The sequence below is a fragment of the Chiloscyllium punctatum genome, chromosome 20 (genome assembly GCF_047496795.1).
Source record: "Chiloscyllium punctatum isolate Juve2018m chromosome 20, sChiPun1.3, whole genome shotgun sequence".
Lineage (NCBI taxonomy): Eukaryota > Metazoa > Chordata > Chondrichthyes > Orectolobiformes > Hemiscylliidae > Chiloscyllium > Chiloscyllium punctatum.
In genome coordinates this window covers 58386399-58407983 of record NC_092758.1, presented here as the reverse complement: position 1 = coordinate 58407983, position 21585 = coordinate 58386399, and the positions used below count along the sequence as shown (strand labels likewise).

The following is a 21585-nucleotide window of genomic DNA, read 5'->3' as shown; positions in this document are numbered from 1 at the left end:
TGTGCATGTGTGGTGTTCTTGCCGCTCTGTGCATGCGCGGTGTTCTTGCCGCCCTGTTCATGCGTGGTGTTCTTGCTGCTCTGTGCATGTGTGGTGTTCTTGCTGCTCTGTACATGTGTGGTGTTCTTGCTGCTCTGTGCATGCGCGGTGTTCTTGCTGCCCTGTTCATGCGCGGTGTTCTTCCTGCTCTGGGCATGTGTGGTGTTCTTGCCGTTCTGTGCATGCGCGGTGTTCTTGCTGCCCTGTTCATGCGTGGTGTTCTTGCTGCTCTGTGCATGTGTGGTGTTCTTGCTGCTCTGTGCATGTGTGGTGTTCTTGCTGCTCTGTGCATGCGCGGTGTTCTTGCTGCCCTGTTCATGCGCGGTGTTCTTCCTGCTCTGGGCATGTGTGGTGTTCTTGCCGCTCTGTGCATGCGCGGTGTTCTTGCTGCCCTGTTCATGCGTGGTGTTCTTGCTGCTCTGTGCATGTGTGGTGTTCTTGCCGCTCTGTGCATGCGCGGTGTTCTTGCCGCCCTGTTCATGCGTGGTGTTCTTGCTGCTCTGTGCATGTGTGGTGTTCTTGCTGCTCTGTGCATGTGTGGTGTTCTTGCTGCTCTGTGCATGCGCGGTGTTCTTGCTGCCCTGTTCATGCGCGGTGTTCTTCCTGCTCTGGGCATGTGTGGTGTTCTTGCCGCTCTGTGCATGCGCGGTGTTCTTGCTGCCCTGTTCATGCGCGGTGTTCTTGCTGCTCTGGGCATGTGTGGTGTTCTTGCCGCTCTGTGCATGCGCGGTGTTCTTGCCGCCCTGTTCATGCGTGGTGTTCTTGCTGCTCTGTGCATGTGTGGTGTTCTTGCTGCTCTGTGCATGTGTGGTGTTCTTGCTGCTCTGTGCATGCGCGGTGTTCTTGCTGCCCTGTTCATGCGCGGTGTTCTTCCTGCTCTGGGCATGTGTGGTGTTCTTGCCGCTCTGTGCATGCGCGGTGTTCTTGCTGCCCTGTTCATGCGTGGTGTTCTTGCTGCTCTGTGCATGTGTGGTGTTCTTGCTGCTCTGTGCATGTGTGGTGTTCTTGCTGCTCTGTGCATGTGTGGTGTTCTTGCCGCTCTGTGCATGTGTGGTGTTCTTGCCGTTCTGTGCATGCGGGGTGTTCTTGCCGTTCTGTGCATGCGGGGTGTTCTTGCCGTTCTGTGCATGCGGGGTGTTCTTGCCGTTCTGTGCATGCGGGGTGTTCTTGCCGTTCTGTGCATGCGCAGTGTTCTTGCCGTTCTGTGCATGCGCAGTGTTCTTGCCGTTCTGTGCATGCGGGGTGTTCTTGCCGTTCTGTGCATGCGCAGTGTTCTTGCTGTGCTGTGCATGCGCGGTGTTCTTGCTGCTCTGTGCATGCGGGGTGTTCTTGCTGCTCTGTGCATGCGGGGTGTTCTTGCTGCTCTGTTCATGCGCAATGTTCTTGCCGTGCTGTGCATGCGGGGTGTTCTTGCCGTTCTGTGCATGCGCCAGTGTTCTTGCCACTCTGTGCATGTGTGGTGTTCTTGCCGTTCTGTGCATGCGCCAGTGTTCTTGCCATTCTGTGCATGCACGGTGTTCTTGCTGTTCTGTGCATGCGGGGTGTTGTTGCTGCTAAATGCATGCAGACTGTTCTTGCCGCTCTGTGCATGCAGGGTGTTCTTGCTGCTCTGTGCATGTGTGGTGTTCTTGCTGCTCTGTGCATGTGTGGTGTTCTTGCTGCTCTGTGCATGCGGGGTGTTCTTGCTGCTCTGTGCATGCGGGGTGTTCTTGCTGCTCTGTGCATGTGTGGTGTTCTTGCTGCTCTGTGCATGTGTGGTGTTCTTGCTGCTCTGTGCATGCGTGGTGTTCTTGCAGCTCTGTGCATGCGTGGTGTTCTTGCTGCCCTGTTCATGCGCGGTGTTCTTGCTGCTCTGTGCATGTGTGGTGTTCTTGCCGCTCTGTGCATGCGCGGTGTTCTTGCTGCCCTGTTCATGCGCGGTGTTCTTGCTGCTCTGTGCATGTGTGGTGTTCTTGCCGCTCTGTGCATGCGCGGTGTTCTTGCTGCCCTGTTCATGCGTGGTGTTCTTGCTGCTCTGTGCATGTGTGGTGTTCTTGCTGCTCTGTGCATGTGTGGTGTTCTTGCTGCTCTGTGCATGTGTGGTGTTCTTGCTGCTCTGTGCATGCGGGGTGTTCTTGCTGCTCTGTGCATGCGGGGTGTTCTTGCTGCTCTGTGCATGCAGGGTATTCTTGCTGTTCTGTGCATGTGCGATGTGCTTGCCATTCTGTGCATGCGTCAGTGTTCTTGCTGTTCTGTGCATGCGGCATGTTCTTGCCGTTCTGTGCATGCGGGGTGTTCTTGCCGTTCTGTGCATGCGCTGGTATACTCGCTGAAGTCTCTGCGCCATCCTGAGCATACGCAATGTCAGCTGCTGACAGAGCAGCTTTCTGTGAGAGGCACTCTACAGAGAGCAGCTTACTTACATATTTTAAATGTACTGTGCTAAATTTACTTTCATTTCATTAATAAGTATGATATCAACTTTCTTTCAGGCTGTGCTATACTCTGTGTTGGAATTTTGGGTGTTTTTTGAGCGATTGTGAATGATATTTCTTGCTCGTCTGCTCCTAGCCCCACTTTTCGCAGACCCCATTATTTCTATTATGCGATTTTGTATTAAGTGAGATTTTGCTGGAATGCAACAATGCATTAGAGGAGAATGACCTGTCTTGTCAAGACTGCATAGATGCCCTCTTAATGAATGCTGGTGGTGTCTGAGACATTGTGTGCAAGGTAAGATTCAGTGGAGTATGATTATGTTAGCCTGTTGCTTGACCAGTCTGTGAGATAGCTCTTCCAATTTTGGCACAAGCCCCTAGATGTTAGTAAGGAGGATTTTGCAGGGTTGACAGGGTTGTTTTTGCTGTTGTCTTTTCTGATGCTGAGGTCAATGCCAGGTGGTCCATCGGTTTCATTTCTTTGTAAAGACTTAGTAGTTACTGATACAAGTGAATGGATTGCTAGGACACCCATTTCAGAGAGCAGTTGAGAATCAACCACATTGCTGTGGCTCTGGACTCACATGTAGGTCAGACCAGGTGAGGAAGGCAAATTTCCTTCTCTGATTTTCTTTTCCTTCTCTATTGAATTCAAATTCCACCATCTTCTGTCATGGGATTTGAACCTGGGTTCGCAGAACATTAGGAGAAAGTGAGGACTGCAGATGCTGGAGATCAGTACGGTGCTGAAAAAGCACAGCAGGTCAGGCAGCATCTGAGGAGCAGGAGAATTGATGTTTCGGGTATGAGCCCTTCATCAGGCATTCCTGAAACGTTTATTCTCCTGCTCCTCGGAAGGTGCCTCACCTGCTGTGCTTTTCCAGCATCACACAAACCACTCTGATCTCCAGCATCTGCAGTCCTCACTTTCTCCTACTTGCTTTTAACTTTACTGCGAAGCCTCTTGCAAGGATGTTCTTTTGAAGAAGTTCTCCTTCTCTCTCTACAAGGAGTCATTCCTGATGAAGGGCTTATGCCTGAAACTTCAATTCTCCTGCTTTTATTGGATGCTGCCTGACCTGCTACATTTTCCCATCACCACACTTCCATTTCCAGAACATTAGCTGTGTTTCTGGGTTAATAGCCTAGCGATAATATCACTAGGCCATCTGATTTTCCTCTTAAGGTTTAAAGATCAAATTTTCTATATTGTTAATGAGAAGTGATTTCCACACTTTGTATCACATTAGTAGACTCATTTGTCTCATTTCAATGCAGCTTCCAATTCTTCTCTCCTTGCAAGTCAGTTACCTGGTGCCCAATTACCTGAGTCTGTCTATATCACAACATCCCATATGCTCCATCAACACTGTCCTCCTCCACCTTCCATCGACACAGGTTGGTACTGGCAAACCACCACCCTTGCCACATCATCCCAATCTTGGGCTCACTCACACATCTCTTCACGACATTATTTTGGAGCTCAGGACCACCTATGACTACAATGCTTCTGTCTGGTCACTTTGCATGTGAAGTAAACTTTATTTTTGGCTATGCAAGCTGCAACTTTTTGCTTTTAGCTTCACTTCCTGGCGCTCACTCCTGCTGTGCTTTCTTGGAGACTGTGAGCCTTTAAGACTTGCATTGGCTTTTGGCATGGAGGGAGAGGCAAGCAGCTTGTCATTGTTCAGAGCACTGAACATCCAAGGAAGCGTAGAAATGTCCCTCAACAGCACAGTGTCACACTTACAGAATGTGCCAGCAGCTTATGCAACAAACACTGCATATGTTTTGAACCAAATGGTCATGTCTGAAAATGAAAGAGGACCAGTCTTTAATGGGGTCAAGTGGGAGAACTGTCAGTCATGCTTTGAATCTGGGACACAGCGTTGACCATCTCTATGCAGGCTTGCTGGATCTAGAGGTATGGCTGACATTGCTGGTTGGCAGTATACACACTAGCACTTCTTGTATTTGCTGAGAACTGAGGAGCTAACTTACTTTTCTCAGGTATTTCCTGGAAGATATTGGTGCAGGACAGCAGTGGGAAAGACAGGTCCTTAGGTTGGAAGTTGCTCACTGAGCTGGTAGGTTTGTTCTCAGATGTTTCATCACCAGGCTATGTAACATCATCAGTGAGCCTCCATTGAGAGCTTCACCAAGGGCTCACTGATGATGTTACCTAGCATAGTGACGAAATGTCTGAGAACAAACCTACCAGCTCAGCGAGCAAACTTCCAACCTGAACCTCAGGCTGATCTACAAATCTGCTCAAAAATCACAGATAGATCCGTACCTTGCAACATCTGGAGTGCTATAGAGCTGATAGTTAAATATGGGATCAGAAACCAAGGTATTGGAAAGTCCCAGTGCTGATGAATTGCTTCTGCCTCCTTGTATTGGGGAATGAGCCTGGCCAGTTGATTGAAGTTTCAATGGGGGAGTATCTTGGGAACCATCATAGACTCTCTACAGTATGGAAAGACAGGCCATTTGGCCCATCGAGGGCACACTGCCCCTTAGAAGAGCACCCCACCCAGACCCTCCACCCCAAGGCTGCATTTCACCTGGCTAATCCGTCTAGCCAGTACATCCCTGGATACTACCAACAATTTAGTATAACCAATCCACCGAATCTGCACATCTTTGGACTGGAGGAGAAACCGGAGCACCTGCAGAAAACCCATGCAGACACAGGGAGAATGTGCAACCTCCAGACAGATGGATGTCAAGGATAGAATCAAACTTGGGTCAGGGTTCAGGACTGGTATGTTCCCGTGGGAATGAAGGGTATGGATGGCAAGATTCTGAAACCCTGGACGACAAGAGGTATTGAACGTTTAGTCAAAAAGAAAAAGGAATATGTCAGGTTCAGGAAATTGAAATCAGACAAGGCTTTTGAGAAATATAAATGAAGCAGGAGCGAACCTAAGCAATTAATTAGGAGGGCTGAAAGGAATCATGAAAGGAATCAACTAGGCTTAAGGAGAATCCTAAGGTAGTTAGGACAAAGAAGGTAGTGAGGGAAAGGGAAGGTCCAATCAAGGACATAGGAGGATATTTATGTGAGGATTGGGTGAGGTCTTTAATGAGTACTTCACATTGCTATTCACGACAGAGAAGGGCATGGATGATGGTAAGGTTAGGGAGGAATATGTTAATGTTAAGAAGGAGGGAGTTGTTGAGTGTCTTGAAAAATATTTTGGTAAGTACGTCCTCGGAACCTGATGGGATCTATTCCAGGATATTGAGTAAGGCAAGGGGGGAGATTGCCAGGGTCTTGACAGAGATCCTTGTATCCTCCTTAGTCACAGACAAGGCTGGAGAACAGCCAATGTTGTTTGTTTGTTTATGAAGGGCAACATTGAAAGTCAGGAAATTATAGGGTGCCAAGCCTTACATCAGTGGTCAGGAAATGATTCTTAGGAACATAATTTACTTGCATTTGGAAAAGAATGAACTTATTAAGAATAGTCAACATGGCGTTATGCAAGGGAGGTATTGTCTCACAAGCTTGACTGAGTTTTTTGAGGAAGTTACAAAGATGGTTGATGGTGGGGCAGTGGATGTAGTCCACTTGGAATTTCCAAAAGTATTTAACAAGGTCCCTGATGGTAGGCTGATCCAGAAGATTAAGTCATATGGGATCCATGGTGAATTGATAAATTGGATACAAAATTGGCTTGATCATAGAAGACATAGGGCAGTTGTGGAGGGGGGATTTTCTGACTGGAGGTCTGTGACCAGTGGTATTCTGCAAGAATCAGTGTTGGGACCTCTGCTGTTTGCAAATATTAAAATGATTTGGATGAAAATGTAGATGGTCTGGTTAGTGAGTTTGGAGAAGGTACGGAAATTGGTGTGTTTGTGAATAGTGGGGAAGGCTATCAAGGGATATAGCAGGATATAGATCAGTTGGAAAGTTGGGTGGAGAAATGGCGGATAGAATTTAATCAAGACAGGTGTGAAGTGATCCATTTTGGGAGGTCAAATGCAAGAGGCTTTATGCAATACAGTAAATGGAAGGACACTTAGGAGTATGATATACGGAGGAATCTTGTAGTGTCGGTGCATAAATCCCTGAAAGTGCCAACACAAATGGATAACGCGTTAAAGAAGGCTTACAGCATGCCTGCCTTCATTGTAAAGGGCATTGAGTATAAAATTGCTGAGTCATGTTACAGCTTTATAAGACTTTAGTTAGGTCATATTTGGAGCATTGTAGTACAGTGCTGATTGCTTCACAACAGGAAGAATGTGGCCGCTTTGGAGAGGGTGCAAACGAGAATGTTGTCAGGATTAGAGTGTATTCCCTATAAGGAGAGATTGGGAAAACTTGGTTTGTTTTTGCTAGAGCATCAGAGGCTGAGAGGGGCAACCAGATAGAAGTATATAAAATCATGAGAGGCATGGGCAGAGTGAATATTCAAGTCCTTTTTCCAGGAAAGAAATGTCAAATACTAGGGCATAAAAGTTTAAGGTGAACAGGCGGGGGGTTGTTTAAAGGTGATGTGGGCGGCACAGTGGCTCAGTGGTTAGCACTGCTGCCTCACAGCGCCAGGGATGCGAGTTTGATTCTATATGTGTGAAGTTTGCACATTCTCCCTGTGTCTGTGTGGGTCTCCCCTGGGTGCTCTAGTTTCCTCCCACAGTCCAAAGATGTGCAGGTTAGGTGAATTGGCCATGTGCCCAAAGTGTTCAGGGATGTGTAGGTTACATGCATTAATCAGGGGAACTGGAGCATAATAGGGTAGTGGAATGGGTCTGGGTGGGATACTCTTTGGAAGGTTGGTGTGGACTTGTTGGGCCTAATGGCATATTTCCACACTGTAGTGGTAAGTAGGTACCAGAGATGTGCTGACAGAGGAGGTGGTAGAAGCAGATAAGATAGGAAATTTTAAGAGGCATTTAGACAGACACAGGAATAAGCAGGGAATAGAGGGATATGCAGGCAGATGGGCCTCATGGTCAGCACCGACATGGTGGGCTGAAGGACCTGCTGCTATACTATGCTCTTCGATAGTCTATGGTCCTGCTATGCAGTTGCACGAGATGTGCACCGTAGAGAGCAGTTCCACAATTATTGAGATGAAGATCAGAAGATAGTGTGAGAAAAGTCTGCTATCTGTTGCAATGGGTTAGATGTCATGAATCTCAAATGAGAGAAGTGGGAAAATATAGCCCAATACTTTCTAAATAGTGAAACACTGGAATGACCAAATGATTTTAAGAGTCAATTTTTAAGCATTTTTAAGAGTGAATTAAGTATCAGAAAGGCAATGGATTAGTAGGCTTTAGGTTCGAGAACTAGAATACAAGAGGGTAGAAGTTAGACGCAAAAGTACAAAGAATTGCTTCCTAATCTCTGAGCAAGTGCAATGTATATTCATCAGCGTGATTCTTGGTCTACAAGGATTGAATTATGAAGAGATATTACACAAACTAGGATTCTACACTTTTAAATATACTTGGTTTAGAAAATGTTTGATCAAAGTTTTCAAGATATTAAGGGAAAGTGATTATATGGAAAGAAACGCCATGTACGTTACTGAGAATCTACACTTCAGGGGCAGAATAGTATAAATATTAGAACTTGGCCTTTTGGGACTGAGGTTAGGAAACACCTCAAAAAGCAAAGGGCTGTAGAGTATTGGTGTGCTTGCACAAATGGCAGTTGATGCTGGTTCAGTTATTAATTTTAAATCTGACAAAAAGTGATAATTGGTAATCCATAGGTGAGTATGTTAAGTCAGCCATCAGCTCTTTGAGTGGTGGACATAGTCTGTGCTAAATGGATTCTGCCGCTTTTTTGTTTCTACATCCCTTCATAAATGAAATACGATTGGCCCACCTAACATTTACTCATAGACTGACCAAATCCTTTGGGTGAGCCTTCCTCCATCCCTCCCCTGCCCACGTGATCAGCTTGTCCTTTCCAATTTGCTAGCGTATACTGGAAGTGTATTTGTTTAAGGCTCTGTAATTTTATGAGTCCTCTCCCACTGTGGCTCCCATGTACCTCTGTTACATTGAGTCTGCCTAGTGTCTCGTGAGGGAATAAAGAGAGCTCATTGATTACCTTCATGTTCCATATTTCCTGTTCCAATGTTCATTACTAAATCAAAGAGAAAATTCATCCATATTGCAATTCAGCAGTTGGCTATCCCTTATTTGTTCCATGTCACTTTGAATGACACCTCTCAATACTGATCATTATATCCAAGAGACTAATATTGTTCATAAATATCCCTTATGAAGGAAGTAGGCTGCTCCACCTTGTTTAAATAGTCATAATCTCCTGGGGTCTCAGAACTGAGTTCCAATAATCACTGTTTCCTTGATGCAGTGTTTTGTTTTTTTGTTAGTTTATCTTTCTCTTGATAAATTGACTTTCAATCCAAATGTGTTTTTAATTTTGTGAACTTCATTCTCTTTTAACAACTTGTTATGTGGAGCTTGTTGAGTTCCCTCTGGCAGTTCACATTTCCTAATTGAATGTCCTCTTCAACAATTGTTCCTGGCTTGCATAATCTATGTAACTGACATTTAAACAATGGAAGAAATGCATCCATTGATGTGCATATCAAAAAAATCATGAGAAATGTCTCACATTTTCAGATAGACATTGAGATTCTCTGAAAAACAGACTTCAATGTCAATTATTGGTAATTTAATGCTTTTGATTCGTGACACTTCAAAATGGACTTGAATGCTTAAAGCATTTTGTTTAGGACTATTACAACCATGAGACAAATGTAAGATAAACATTTTGGTTTGAACACTGAATTTGTATAATTCTCCATCTAAGACTTTGTGTCCATTAAAATGAATGGTCAGGAATCACCAGTTGTCAGTGCATGATGTTTAAAAAAAATGAAACGTCAGTGTCACTGGCAAGAATAATCCCCTATTATCCATCAGAAAATGTTGGTGAACTATCTTCTTGAATGCAATTGAGTGGCTTGATAGGTCTTTCAGAAGGTCTTAAGAGTTAATCAGTTGTCTATTGTCTTAATCAGTTTGCTATGGATCAGGAGTCACTTATGGATGAGGCCTTGTAGGATCCTCTGTTTCTCTAATTCTCTTTCTTCCTTTATAATGCTTCTTGAAACCTAACTCTGACTAACATTTGGACAATTGTCTTAATATCTTCTTGTTTGGTGTCAAACTTTCTTCGATGATATACCTGTGTACTGCTTTAGATCACTTCATTATATTAAAGGCATTATTGAAATATTTTTTGTTATTGGCTGTAAAGAACTTTGAGATATTCGACTGTCATGAAAGATGCTATATAAATGCCAATCTTTGTTCTTTGCATGTGTGACTACATAGAGACAGACACCTGAACAAAAATCAGCCTTTTTACCTCTGTATATGTAACACAGTAAAATTAATATCTTCAAAGACCCTCAAAATTGATTTCAAAGATTCTTAATTAGACATTTGAATAACCAATTTGAGACTTCGTAAATAATCAATTTTGAATACCGGTTTGTAGTTTAAATAAAAGACTTAGACATTTATTAATAATACAGTAACTTTAGCAGAGCAAGATAACCAACAAAGTAATGTGATTGATGTCTGTGTTTAAACCTGATAATCTTTGTTTTCAGTCCCATTCACACAAAAAACAGACAAACAAACAGTTAAGGGATAAATAAAATGGTAATAGAACCGGCTACATGACTTAAGTGGTTTTCACAATGCATGACTGCACGGTCATAGATGGTGATTTCTTGATTGATTTTCTGAAGATGTCAATAAGGCACACGTTTTCAGCTCAGTCAAGGGAAGTCAGCAGTAGATTAGATTACTTACAGTGTGGAACAGGCCCTTCGGCCCAACAAGTCCACACCGACCTCCAAACGGTAACCCACCCAGACCCATTTCCCTCTGACTAATGCACTTAACACTTTGGGCAATTTATTTTGGCTAATTCACCTCACCTGCACATCTTTGGACAATGGGAGGCAGCCAGAGCACCCAGAGGAAACCCACACAGACATGGGGAGAATGTGCAAACTCCATACAGACAGTCACCTGAGGCGGGAATCAAACCCAGGTCCCTGGCTCTATGAGGCAGTCGTGCTAACCACTGAGCCATCATGCCATCCTAAGAACTTATGATTTAGTTTCTATTGTCTGAACTTCCAATAGCTGAAAGTGAGGGAATTAAGGAGGAAGCTTTAAATTCTTCATGGTGTTACAACAACAGCCAAACTCCCTCTCCCAGGAACGAGTCCAAAACCCTGTTCAAAACTCTGGTCTCTTCCTGACAGACTGACTGTCTCTCGAGGAGATGCCAGCTACCATTCAACATCTACCATCTGCTGGAGCATAAAGTCTCTCCCAGAGTTTCTGGAACCAATTCTTGGGCTCTGACCTCATTAATGGCCAACATCTGGTATGTGTTTAAACACAATCATATCCCTGATCTCAAACCATCTGCAGAACCTTTTTGATCAAGAACCAACCTGCAATTAACTTCCAGACTTGGCCTCACAAAGAAACTTTTTGTTTATTTTTAACCCTAGTCATAGCCAGCAGTCAAAAGATAATTTTCAGCTCACACTTCTCAGCTCAAAGGTCCAAACTACAATTGATAGTAGAATAAAATCAAAATAATGAAAAATCAGTGAGGTTCTAGCAGGTGACATATATTGGAAGAGTCTAGAACTGTGCAGATTTGAAGCAGGAAGAAGACATTCATCACTGTCAATTAGGTATATAAAAGATAACAATTATACTGCATGACCAGTCCAAGTATGAAATACGCAGTTCAGCTGGAAAGACCTGGATAGTGCTATAGGCTATAATTTGCATTCTGCTCATCAGTGAAAAGCTCTGCATTATTCATATGGATTGAGTCCCACTTCTCAGTCATCTTCCTTTAAAGTTAGAAAAGCAGACAGTGACTTCCTTTCCCTTAATCTTTTTAAAATGAATATGACAGCTGATGGCATCGAGGAAAATTAACTTCACAAGCAACAATGGGAAAGGGTTAAAAACTGGTCAGAATGATTAAAACAGCTGAAAGTGGAGGCTATAGAAAAGAAGCATGATGCAGCTTTAAAACAACAAGCTTGATGAGGTAAAGAATACAACACAGCAACAATTATTCATTTTGTGGAGGGAGAAGAGGAACAGTGACAATGTACATCTCAATGATGGGACAATTTGTAGCAAGTATGGTCCAGATATGTGAAGGTATAATAAATTAAATCCATCTGTTGGCCTAACCTCATGTGGGAAGTTAATAATTGGAATGACAGATGCTTGATTTTAATAAAAAAAAGTTGAATTGTTTGCAAGTCAGGAACTGTGAAACCTGGGTGGAGGCTCTTATGTCATTACACATTCTTGCACCTAGTGCTTGAATTCTTTATGTATGTATAATTATAAAAGGTGCTGTCATTGACTGTTATAATCACATATCTGTAACCTACAGGAATACATTTGGCTTTTGTATAATGTGTCTAGCTGAACATTCAAAGGTCTGGCTCAGGAAATATATGACCTATGGTTGGGGGAGAAAAGTGATAAATTTGTTTTTGATTTGTAAGAGTCTTTGAAGAGATTGAACTTTTTAAATGTATGAACTCCCCATTAAACAACAAAATGTTCTCAACCAAGCCTATGGGAATTGGCCTGCCTGACCATTTGTTCCTGTTCACTTCTGTCAGTTTGACTTGAGGACTTCCTACAACCTGTCACCCCTTTGAAAAGATGACCAGGCTTATCCTTTCAACTGTCATCACTGAGGCCTCCATCACAATTCTGAAAATGTAGGTGGCCTCTCTCAGACTTGATATGGAGATGCCGGTGTTGGACTGGGTTGGAAAAAGTTTAAAAATCACACAACACCAGATTATAATCCAACAGGTTTGTTTGAAAGTACAAGCTTATGGAGTGCTGCTCCTTCATCAGGTAGCTAGTTGCAGCAGTGCTCTGAAAGCTTGTACTTCCAAATATATCTGTTGGACTATAACATGGTGCTGTGTGATTTTTAACTCTCAGACCTATTATTGTTTGCTGTCCCCTTTCTTCCAGGAAAGACTTCCAGTTACCTTAGCAAGAGCTGTTGTTGTGTGAGGGAAACTCCTCTTTAAGATGGGCATGCTGTCATTTAGAAGTGTAAGGCTAGCTGTATGTTGTGCTAGCTGTGTGCATATCTGACCTCCCACAGAGCTATTAACACTGTTCCATACGGACACCATGTTGATGAGCAAATAGCATGATGTCTGTTTGTTCCTTGCCTAAATAGAACAGACATGGGACAACCATGTATTCTGATACCCAATATTTAACTATCTCACCTTTTCGGGTTAATCCAGGTTGTTTGATATAATGGCTCCATATTGCATGTTGTATGTGAGAGGTCAACCTATGAACTTTCAATATATCTTTTCTATGGAAGAATGCAGAAGGATGCATTCCCTCCAGAAAGGACTAAATTAAACTTTATGTGAACACATTGGGATATTCAGTGGTGAAGGCTTTACATTTGTCAAGATATCATTGCTGTCTGAGCTGACTGGGTTATCTACTTCACAACAAGACCAGGAAAATCAGACAGCAATGTGTGCAAAAGCAGAGATAACAAGGACAAGAGATATTAGATGTAGGAGTGAAACACTTTAAGCTTGGTTCTCCTAAATTCTACTTAATGATATAAAGCTATGATCCTGTTGTCATACATTTGAAAATCATATCTGCCTCCTCAATCTGTCTTAAAATGTAATGGTTAAGCATAACCATCTTTCAAAGCTACACATTTTACAAAAAGTATTTAAGAGTGTTTTGGGCAATCAGTATTAAGAATTGAAGGACGTGAGCACAGTTGTTCTAAAAGGTGAAAGGATAAAATTTAAACTTTGACTTTGATCTTTGAATAAATATTCAACGAAAAAATATGTAAATTGATATCATAAATACTTAACTGAGTCTATAGCCAATGCATTTACAAGGTTTTCAGAATCTATTCAGTCATTTATTTACTGGAACATTTTGGTTATTAGTTAATTATCTCCAGCATTGCCTGGTAATTATCTTTCGTAATCTCTCTGTTTAGTGCATTGGGTGTGATTGACTGGTATTGTCTGCAGCAGTATATAATTTATATTGTAACCTCATACCTTGAAGTTGCTGCACCTACTTTAAGCTACTTAGTCTTCTTTTCCAAGAATCATGTTCTCCAAAGACGTTTACTTCAGATGTGGAAGCAAGTAATGTGAAAAATAAACTTAACAATTGACAACAAACTCTGAAAAATTTATCAATAAATGCTTTGCTTTCACTTGGTGACAGAAGTACATTTTTGTGGAACCTTTTCTGTTTTGTCATCCCAGCCATTACACATACTACTGAGAGTGCAGTGACATTCTTTTAAACAAGACAACTTCCACTTTCTGTGTTCAAACATTGCAGAAGAATGCAAAATTATAAAACCTCAATCACAAACATTCATCTCTTTCAAAACAAATCCTATTTTCTCTGTTTGATCTCTTAATTTTATAGAAGTTTCAATTAAAGTATATATCAGATAATTAAAATGATACTTAACAGTCCTGTAAGATAAACACACTTGTGTAGCTGTAATCTCTAATGTATAATAAGCAGATGTTTATATAATTTCCACTAGCTACATGTTGACTTTATTCCTGTATTGTTCAGAAACCAATAGTGAATTAACATTCCCTTAAAAGACTGTCTTGTCAAATAAGGGAGTGGCATTCCTGTAACATGTAGAGCAATACCCAAATGTGTCTCTGGTCAATAGATTAGAGAACACAGTGACATGAAAGCATCATGCAAAGATTTAAGGTTTGAGATCACAATCCAGTCAACTGAGATAACCAGAATGTGATCCTTTATTTAAGTGTAAGCAGTCTTAAGGTAAATGCCTGAGCCAGAATAAATATAACTCATTTATTACTGTTAAGAAACCACACTGAATTTCTAAGGCTTGGTTTGTGTTTCTGATCAGTAGTCAGGTATTGTTATTTTAAATATTTGAACCTTGACCAATTGAAGTTTTTTTATTTTGATAATTTTAGCATTATTGCAATAATTCTTATGATTTGGCTCTTGTTTGGAGGTATATACTTTAAGGTCTGCTCAGAGAGAACTGACCTCAAAGTGCCAACTGTGGCCAGCTCAGTCTTTTCCATGAATAAACATTTGGCAATTGTTTTCTTGGTTGGAGACGGAGGAAAGCTCTTTATTATTTTCATTACGGTGACATATTCCCATTTTATATCATCCTGTGTATTCAAAAATAAATAAAAAGATTGAAAGCATTGTTATGAAGGCACTGTCTCAAAAAATTTGATTTGAATTTTTTGAAAATTATTTTCTAGCTTTGAGAAAAGGCCTAAGCTGTGTCTCACTCCTATTCCTAGTTAATCTTGAGAGGTCGCTGGCAACTTGCTCTTTCACTGTCTACGTTTAGGATGATGGTATTCTGTAGATGGTGTTAGGTAGGGAATTTTGAGGTATCAACTCTGAAATAACGACAGTGTGGCAAAAATTCTCCAAATCAGAATTTTTAATGAGCTGCCGGAGAATTTACAGACCTTTAAATGTCAGAAGAAGATTGCTGAGCTTTCCCTTGCTTGATGTAGTCATTAGCTGTGATTTATGTGGCACAAATGTTACTTACCAATTATCAGCTGCAGCCTGAATGTTATTCAAGTCTTGAGCTGTAAGCTGACGTGAGTCGTTTAATTATCTAGAGAGTAGTGAATGGCACAGAATATTGTGTAACCGTTAGTGTGAGGTTGCACTCCTGAACTGAGTATCAGTGAGCAGGTCAATGAGGAGTAAATGACTCTGTTACTGATCCATTCAGTTATGAATGGGAGTAGTTGAAAGTTAATAATTTGCAAGATAAAACTTATTATAGTCTTTTGTAGATCTGATGCATCTGGTTATCTTTCACATTGCAAATTTGATATAAGTAGGCTAACTATAGTGGATCAGGGAGTGTTAGCTCTGATGCATTGGTCTTCAATTCTGTAAATGTGATATTATTAGGGCTTATGGTATGACTAATGCATTCAAGCTCTTCATGAGATCATCTGAGGAGTACACTAAATTGACGAAATGAGATGGAGTGGTTTTGGTTTAAGAAACGTGCAAATAATTCTGGATTTTCCTTTTTAATCATGAACTGAGATTTGTACAGAACATAAGAACTAGGAGCAGGAGTAGGCCGTCTGGCCCTTCGAGCCTGCTCGGCCACTCAAAAGATGACAGCAAATCTTTTTGTGGACTCAGCTCCACTTATCCGCGTTTTCACCATATCCCTTAATTCCTTTATTTTTTTTAAAAGTATCTACCTTAGCTTTAAAAGTGATTCCTGAAGTAGCGTCAAATACTCTGGACAAGGAATTCCGTAGATTAACAACCCTCTGGGTGTAGAAGTTCCTTCTCAGTTCAGTTCTAAACCTGCTTTCTCTAATCTTGATGCCATGTCCTCTTGTCCTATTGGTTCAGGATTGGGATGAATGGCAAGACACGTTTCACACTAGTGAGAGGCAAGAAGCTTATTTCAATTAATTAGCTTGAAATAGCATCCATTATTACCTAAATTCACATAATTTAGATTCAGTTCTCCATTCTCCCCCTCCTTCTCTTGCCTTGAAGCGTAGGCACAAAGCCAGGCAACTTGTCAACAGACATTGGTCAAGGGGGTGGATACATTGCTCGAGGGCACTGTGCGACATCAATCTCATACCTGCACCATGTGTCAGTAGCGTATTTACGTTGCATGTGCTTCAAGTAAATGCCCATGTTGCAAAATCTAAGGAGATTAATCTTCAGTCAAGGAAGATACCTTTCAGTCATGGAATCCCAGCTTACTAAGTCAAATGCAACCCACAATATCAGTCCAGGGCCTTGGTCATGTTGAGGTGGTAACGGTCATGGCATCTTTATATCTTTTATCAAGAGGTCAGACCAAGGTCAGTCTGGGGAGTTGCAGGAAGTTAGTCATTGAGCAATATAGAGATCATTCATGGTCTGGTTAGTCATCAGTGAGGGCTATCTGTGCAAGGAGGTGGGCCACAGTCAATCCTCTGGCTTTATCCAAAAAAAGTCAAGGATGGAGTTATCAAGGGCCACTACTATGGAAGACAGGCTGGAGAATGCACCTGTGGGGATTACAGGTAGCATACTGGGATGCAGGGGGGTTAACAGAAGTGAAGTGGACAACTCAATACATGGGGGCAAATGTTAGAGCATGGCAAGGAAACAGGTTATGCAGGTTGTTGTGGGGATAGGGAGTGGGTATCACTGACAGTCAGCAGTACCCGACTTCAATGGGGGAGAGCCGTACGTCACTATATCTGGCAAGTTCACTCATTATGACAGTGATTGAGGGGTCAAGTTAAACAGATGTGAATGGGGATGGGAATGTGGGGAAACTCAAAGTCACTGGGTTTGATGGAGAGGGTTGCCAGGAAGAGAATGTGTACATTTGAAGGTTCTCAGAAAGTAAGATGCTGAGCCTGAGACTCAGCGCATGAAGAGTGACTGCTGTTTCCTTCCACCATGATGCAATAACAAGTGTGCAATGGAGTTGAATATGGCTGCCACTATTACTGGAGAGAGTGGGTAAGTTTTATTCTGTGAGGGAGGGTGGCTGTACTTTTAATTGATATGAGGCCCTTCAAAGGGCATTAACTTTATGCAGAAGCCCATACAGTTCAGGTGAATGACATACATATGAGTCCTACATGCCGAATGTGAACCTTGGGCATTGACCAGCAGTCACTGTTGGTCCAAACACTTTTGACTACATCATGTAGCACCAGGAGTCAATTCCTTTAATATTGTGATACTCACGCAATGTGTTGTGGCCTGGAAAGATGGACCCTAGATATCAAAGTAGCAAACACCTTCCAAGTTTCCATAAACTGCACATGGTGCAGGAGCTGCTCACTGCACAGTTTGGACCATAGACCGTCATGAAGCACTAAGGATGGCTTGACTCTATGTCTTCAATCTTGTAGTTACAGCTAGACAGACATTCACTCACAGCTGTTAAAGAAAAATGCACGGACATTAACGAATGTGACAACTTACTTAAAATGTGCTCTTCGAAAGTCACCCAGACTACACCTCCTCCCACCCTGCCCCATGTAAAAACGCCATCCCATATTCCCAATTCCTTCGTCTCCGCTGCATCTGCTCCCAGGAGGACCAGTTCCAATACCGTACAACCCAGATGGCCTCCTTCTTCAAATATCGCAATTTCCCCCCAGATGTGATCGACGATGCCCTCCACCGCATCTCCTCCACTTCCCGCTCCTCCGCCCTTGAGCCCCGCCCCTTCAATCGCCACCAGGACAGAACCCCACTGGTCCTCACCTACCACCCCACCAACCTCCATATACAGCGTATCATCCATCGTCATTTCTGCCACCTCCAAACGGACCCCACCACCAGGGATATGTTTCCCTCCCCTCCCCTATCAGCATTCTGAAAAGACAACTCCCTCCGTGACTCCCTCATCAGGTCCACACCCCCCACCAACCCAACTTCCACTCCCGGCACCTTCCCCTGCAACCGCAAGAAATGCAAAACTTGCGCCCACACCTCCCCCCTTACTTCCCTCCAAGGCCCCAAGGGATCCTTCCATATCCACCACAAATTCACCTGCAACTCCACACACATCATTTATTGCATCCGCTGCACACGATGTGGCCTCCTCTATATTGGGGAGACAGGCCGCCTACTTGCGGAACGTTTCAGTGAACACCTCTGGGACATCCGGACCAACCAACCCAACCACCCCGTGGCTCAACACTTCAACTCCCCCTCCCACTCCACCAAGGACATGCAGGTCCTTGGACTCCTCCATCGCCAGACCATAGCAACATGACGGTTGGAGGAAGAACGTCTCATCTTCCGCGTAGGAACCCTCCAACTACAAGGGATGAACTCAGATTTCTCCAGTTTCCTCATTTCTCCTCCCCCTACCTTGTCTCAGTCAAATCCCTCGAACTCAGCACCGCGTTCCTAACCTGCAATCTTCTTCCTGACCTCTCCGCCCCCACCCCCACTCCGGCCTATCACCCTCACCTTGACCTCTTTCCACCGATCGCATTTCCAACGCCCCTCCCCCAAGTCCCTCCTCCCTACCTTTTATCTTAGCCTGCTGGACACACTTTGCTCATTCCTGAAGAAGGGCTCATGCCCAAAATGTCGATTCTCCTGCTCCCTGGATGCTGCCTGACCTGCTGCGCTTTTCCAGCAACACATTTTCAGCTCTGATCTCCAGCATCTGCAGTCCTCACTTTCTCCTTCCTTATATTGCCCTTTTATTTGTCCCTGCGGATTGTATTTGACATGGTGGTGCGGGGAGTTGGAGTGAATGAGAGCAAGTGAGGGAAGATGTCCTTTAGTCAAAGTGATAGACCATGATCCTTGGTGGAAATTAGAGTGAGTGGAAATTATCAGAGACAAGATGGTGACATTTATGCTCGTGACGTTGTGGTCGTTGACCTCTTCCTACAGTATTGTGTATTCCTCTAGGTGGCTGAAACTGCTCTTAGATGGAAGTGGGTACTGCAGATGCTGGAGATCAAAGTCAAGATTAGAGTGTGCTGGAAAAGTACAGCAGGTCAGGCAGTATCCAAGGAGCAGGAAAAATCAACATTTCGGGCAAAAGCCCTTCATCAGGAATTGCTATTAACCCGGGCAGCAACTTCCAAACAATGGTCTGATGTTGTGGTCTCCTTTGTTAGTCTTGGGGCAAGTGGAAGTCCTACCTCTACATGATCCCATCCAAAAGGACCCCAGGACCCTGCCCAGAGATTAGGGTAGTTATTTCCTCATACCTGTCATGTCTTGGAAAAATGTTAGGAACCATGCAAGGAAGTCCAAGCTGAAAGTGCATGTCGGGGTACACAAAGGGGTCTATAGATGGCATGGGCACAAAGGATATGGGCAAACTCCCGGAAATACACTGGATGGTGAATTGTTCTAGGAAAAGCATGTGACAAGTTAGGACTGGAATTGGACATGTGAGCTGCCACAGGACTGTGGTAGGTAATTGTTGCAGTGAGAGAAAGTGAGGACTGCAGATGCTGGAGAATCAATTGAGAAAGGTGGTGCTGGAAAAGCACAGCAGGTCAGGCAGCATCCAAGGAGCAGGAGAGTTGACATTTCGGGCATAAGCCTTTCATCAGGAATGCAATGAATTTAATAAGATATGGCAAGAGAACTGGCAAAGGTCTGTGGAGAGAAAACTCTCCAAAACACTCGAGGTGACTTAGGTTTAGCCACAAACATTTTAAGATTCAGCCCTATAGTATAATCCAGTGTGATAGCTTGTGTTTACAGTTTGTCAATCCTTTTTGTTACAGTCCTCATAATAGCACACACACACATATTTACCTGCTATGCCATTCTTCTTTGCTATTTCTCCAAATCCTGCACTTGATGTTATAATCTTCATCTATACTGCCTCAGTGACCTCAATCCTAGATACTGCACAGAATTGGAGACCAGAGTTCACATCCGGTGTGCCGGTAGGGATGATTTATGGAGCAGATTATCTCTGGAAAAATAGAGACTTTGTCCATTCTTGTCTCACAGCAAATGGCTTTTTTTTTAATTGCTACAGTACAAAATACCTAACAGGCTTGTAAATGTTAAGTAATACTTTGAATAATGGAAAGTTGTCTGTGACTTTAGAACAAACCGCAACAAGTCCATTGGCCAAGCATCAGTTTTGTCAAGTTTCTTGATGAGTTTTCACTGCAAAGTTGAGAGAGATCTGTCATACCTTACCAAACTCACCTCATTTACTACCTACCTCATCCGTATGCATCTCCTCACCCAATTCTAGCCCCATCTTATCATGCAGCATTCCCAGACCTTTGTGTCACTGCCAGGAAATCCTGGAATTGAGTGGCATCCCTGGCACCATCATTAGAGTGTTGTTATGCACCCAGGCAAGCACTAGTAGTCCTGAGCTGCCCTGCACTGTTCTGGACATTTGACTTGGACATGGCGGGAAAGGAGAAATTGGTGCTCCCCATTGCGAGTTCAGACCTGGAGGTCCTGCTGGCTGTGTTGGTGTAGATGCTGAACATCCTCTTACCCCAGAAACATCAGGAGAGATCATGAGAGCAGATAATGCTAGCCGAGTGCGAGGTTGCCTGCTGAGCCAGTACAGTTTCAGCCTTGCAGAGGAACGGTATGTAGTAAGTGTCATAAGTGTCACTACTTTCTTTCCGACAGTTCACACTATTTCTTCGACTGTATCCAACGCCCACCAAAGCTCAAGCTTGATCATTCTCATTATGGCCTTCAACATCATCGCTCTCTCCCAACCAAACCTCAGAAAGCATCAACCATGCATGCCCTGAACTGCAACTACAGTAGTAGCCATACCACCTACTTTCATCTCCAGTCGTCCTCTTATTTCAGAAGGAAAACAGCCTGTAACAAGGCAGAAAGCATCAAGACAAGTGGTGGGCTACCCAATATTCGGCTCATTACACCTTGTGAGGGGAGCATCCTGACTCTGACCACCCCATTTGGCTGCCTGACCACATCCAAGCCCCAAGACTAATACTGGAGGCCATTCTTCGCTTACTTGCTAATGCATTTTTCACCAGCCATTAGAGTGTATGACAATAATATGGTTGATTCAATTCGAACAATCCTGTTCAAATTGAGAACGCAATGTTTGTGGAATCGTGGAAATACCACTCACAAATATGATTTATGCTCAAACACTTCAGTGGTAGGCCATATTTAGTCTCTGTTATAAATAGCTTATAATTCCGACTCATTTTATTTCAATACAGGGAAACAATCACCTTTTGTATCACTTACCTCTTCAGATTACTGCTGCTATCTGCAGAAGCTGTCTGTTGAATCAAATGCAGAATCTACACATGGAGATAAAATGGCAACAGGTAAAAACTGTGCACAACTTCTATTACATAATTGCTAGATGCATTTCTACCCTTCTAAATATCAGATTAAATATATAAATTATTTTAAAACATTGGTTACATTTGTAATCAATTCCAATTGGTGACCTGAGCTTGTCTAACCATCCTTGAAAATCCTTTACATTTTCATGATATGTTTTCACTAACAAAGG

The 21585-nt window shown here is 43.1% G+C and overlaps 1 protein-coding gene across 3 annotated transcripts in view; it reads left to right on the top strand.

The window, feature by feature from the left end:
- Positions 1 to 21585, top strand: part of sh3tc2 (SH3 domain and tetratricopeptide repeats 2) — an 87562-nt gene that overhangs the window by 12934 nt on the left and 53043 nt on the right. For 2 of the 3 annotated variants that reach the window (XM_072590968.1, XM_072590969.1), the window contains one exon: positions 21320 to 21394. The exons of the other annotated variant lie outside the window; for it this stretch is intronic. In XM_072590968.1, the coding sequence (XP_072447069.1) occupies positions 21320 to 21394 (75 nt within the window). The remainder of the gene's footprint in view (positions 1 to 21319; positions 21395 to 21585) is intronic. 3 annotated transcript variants of the gene reach the window in all.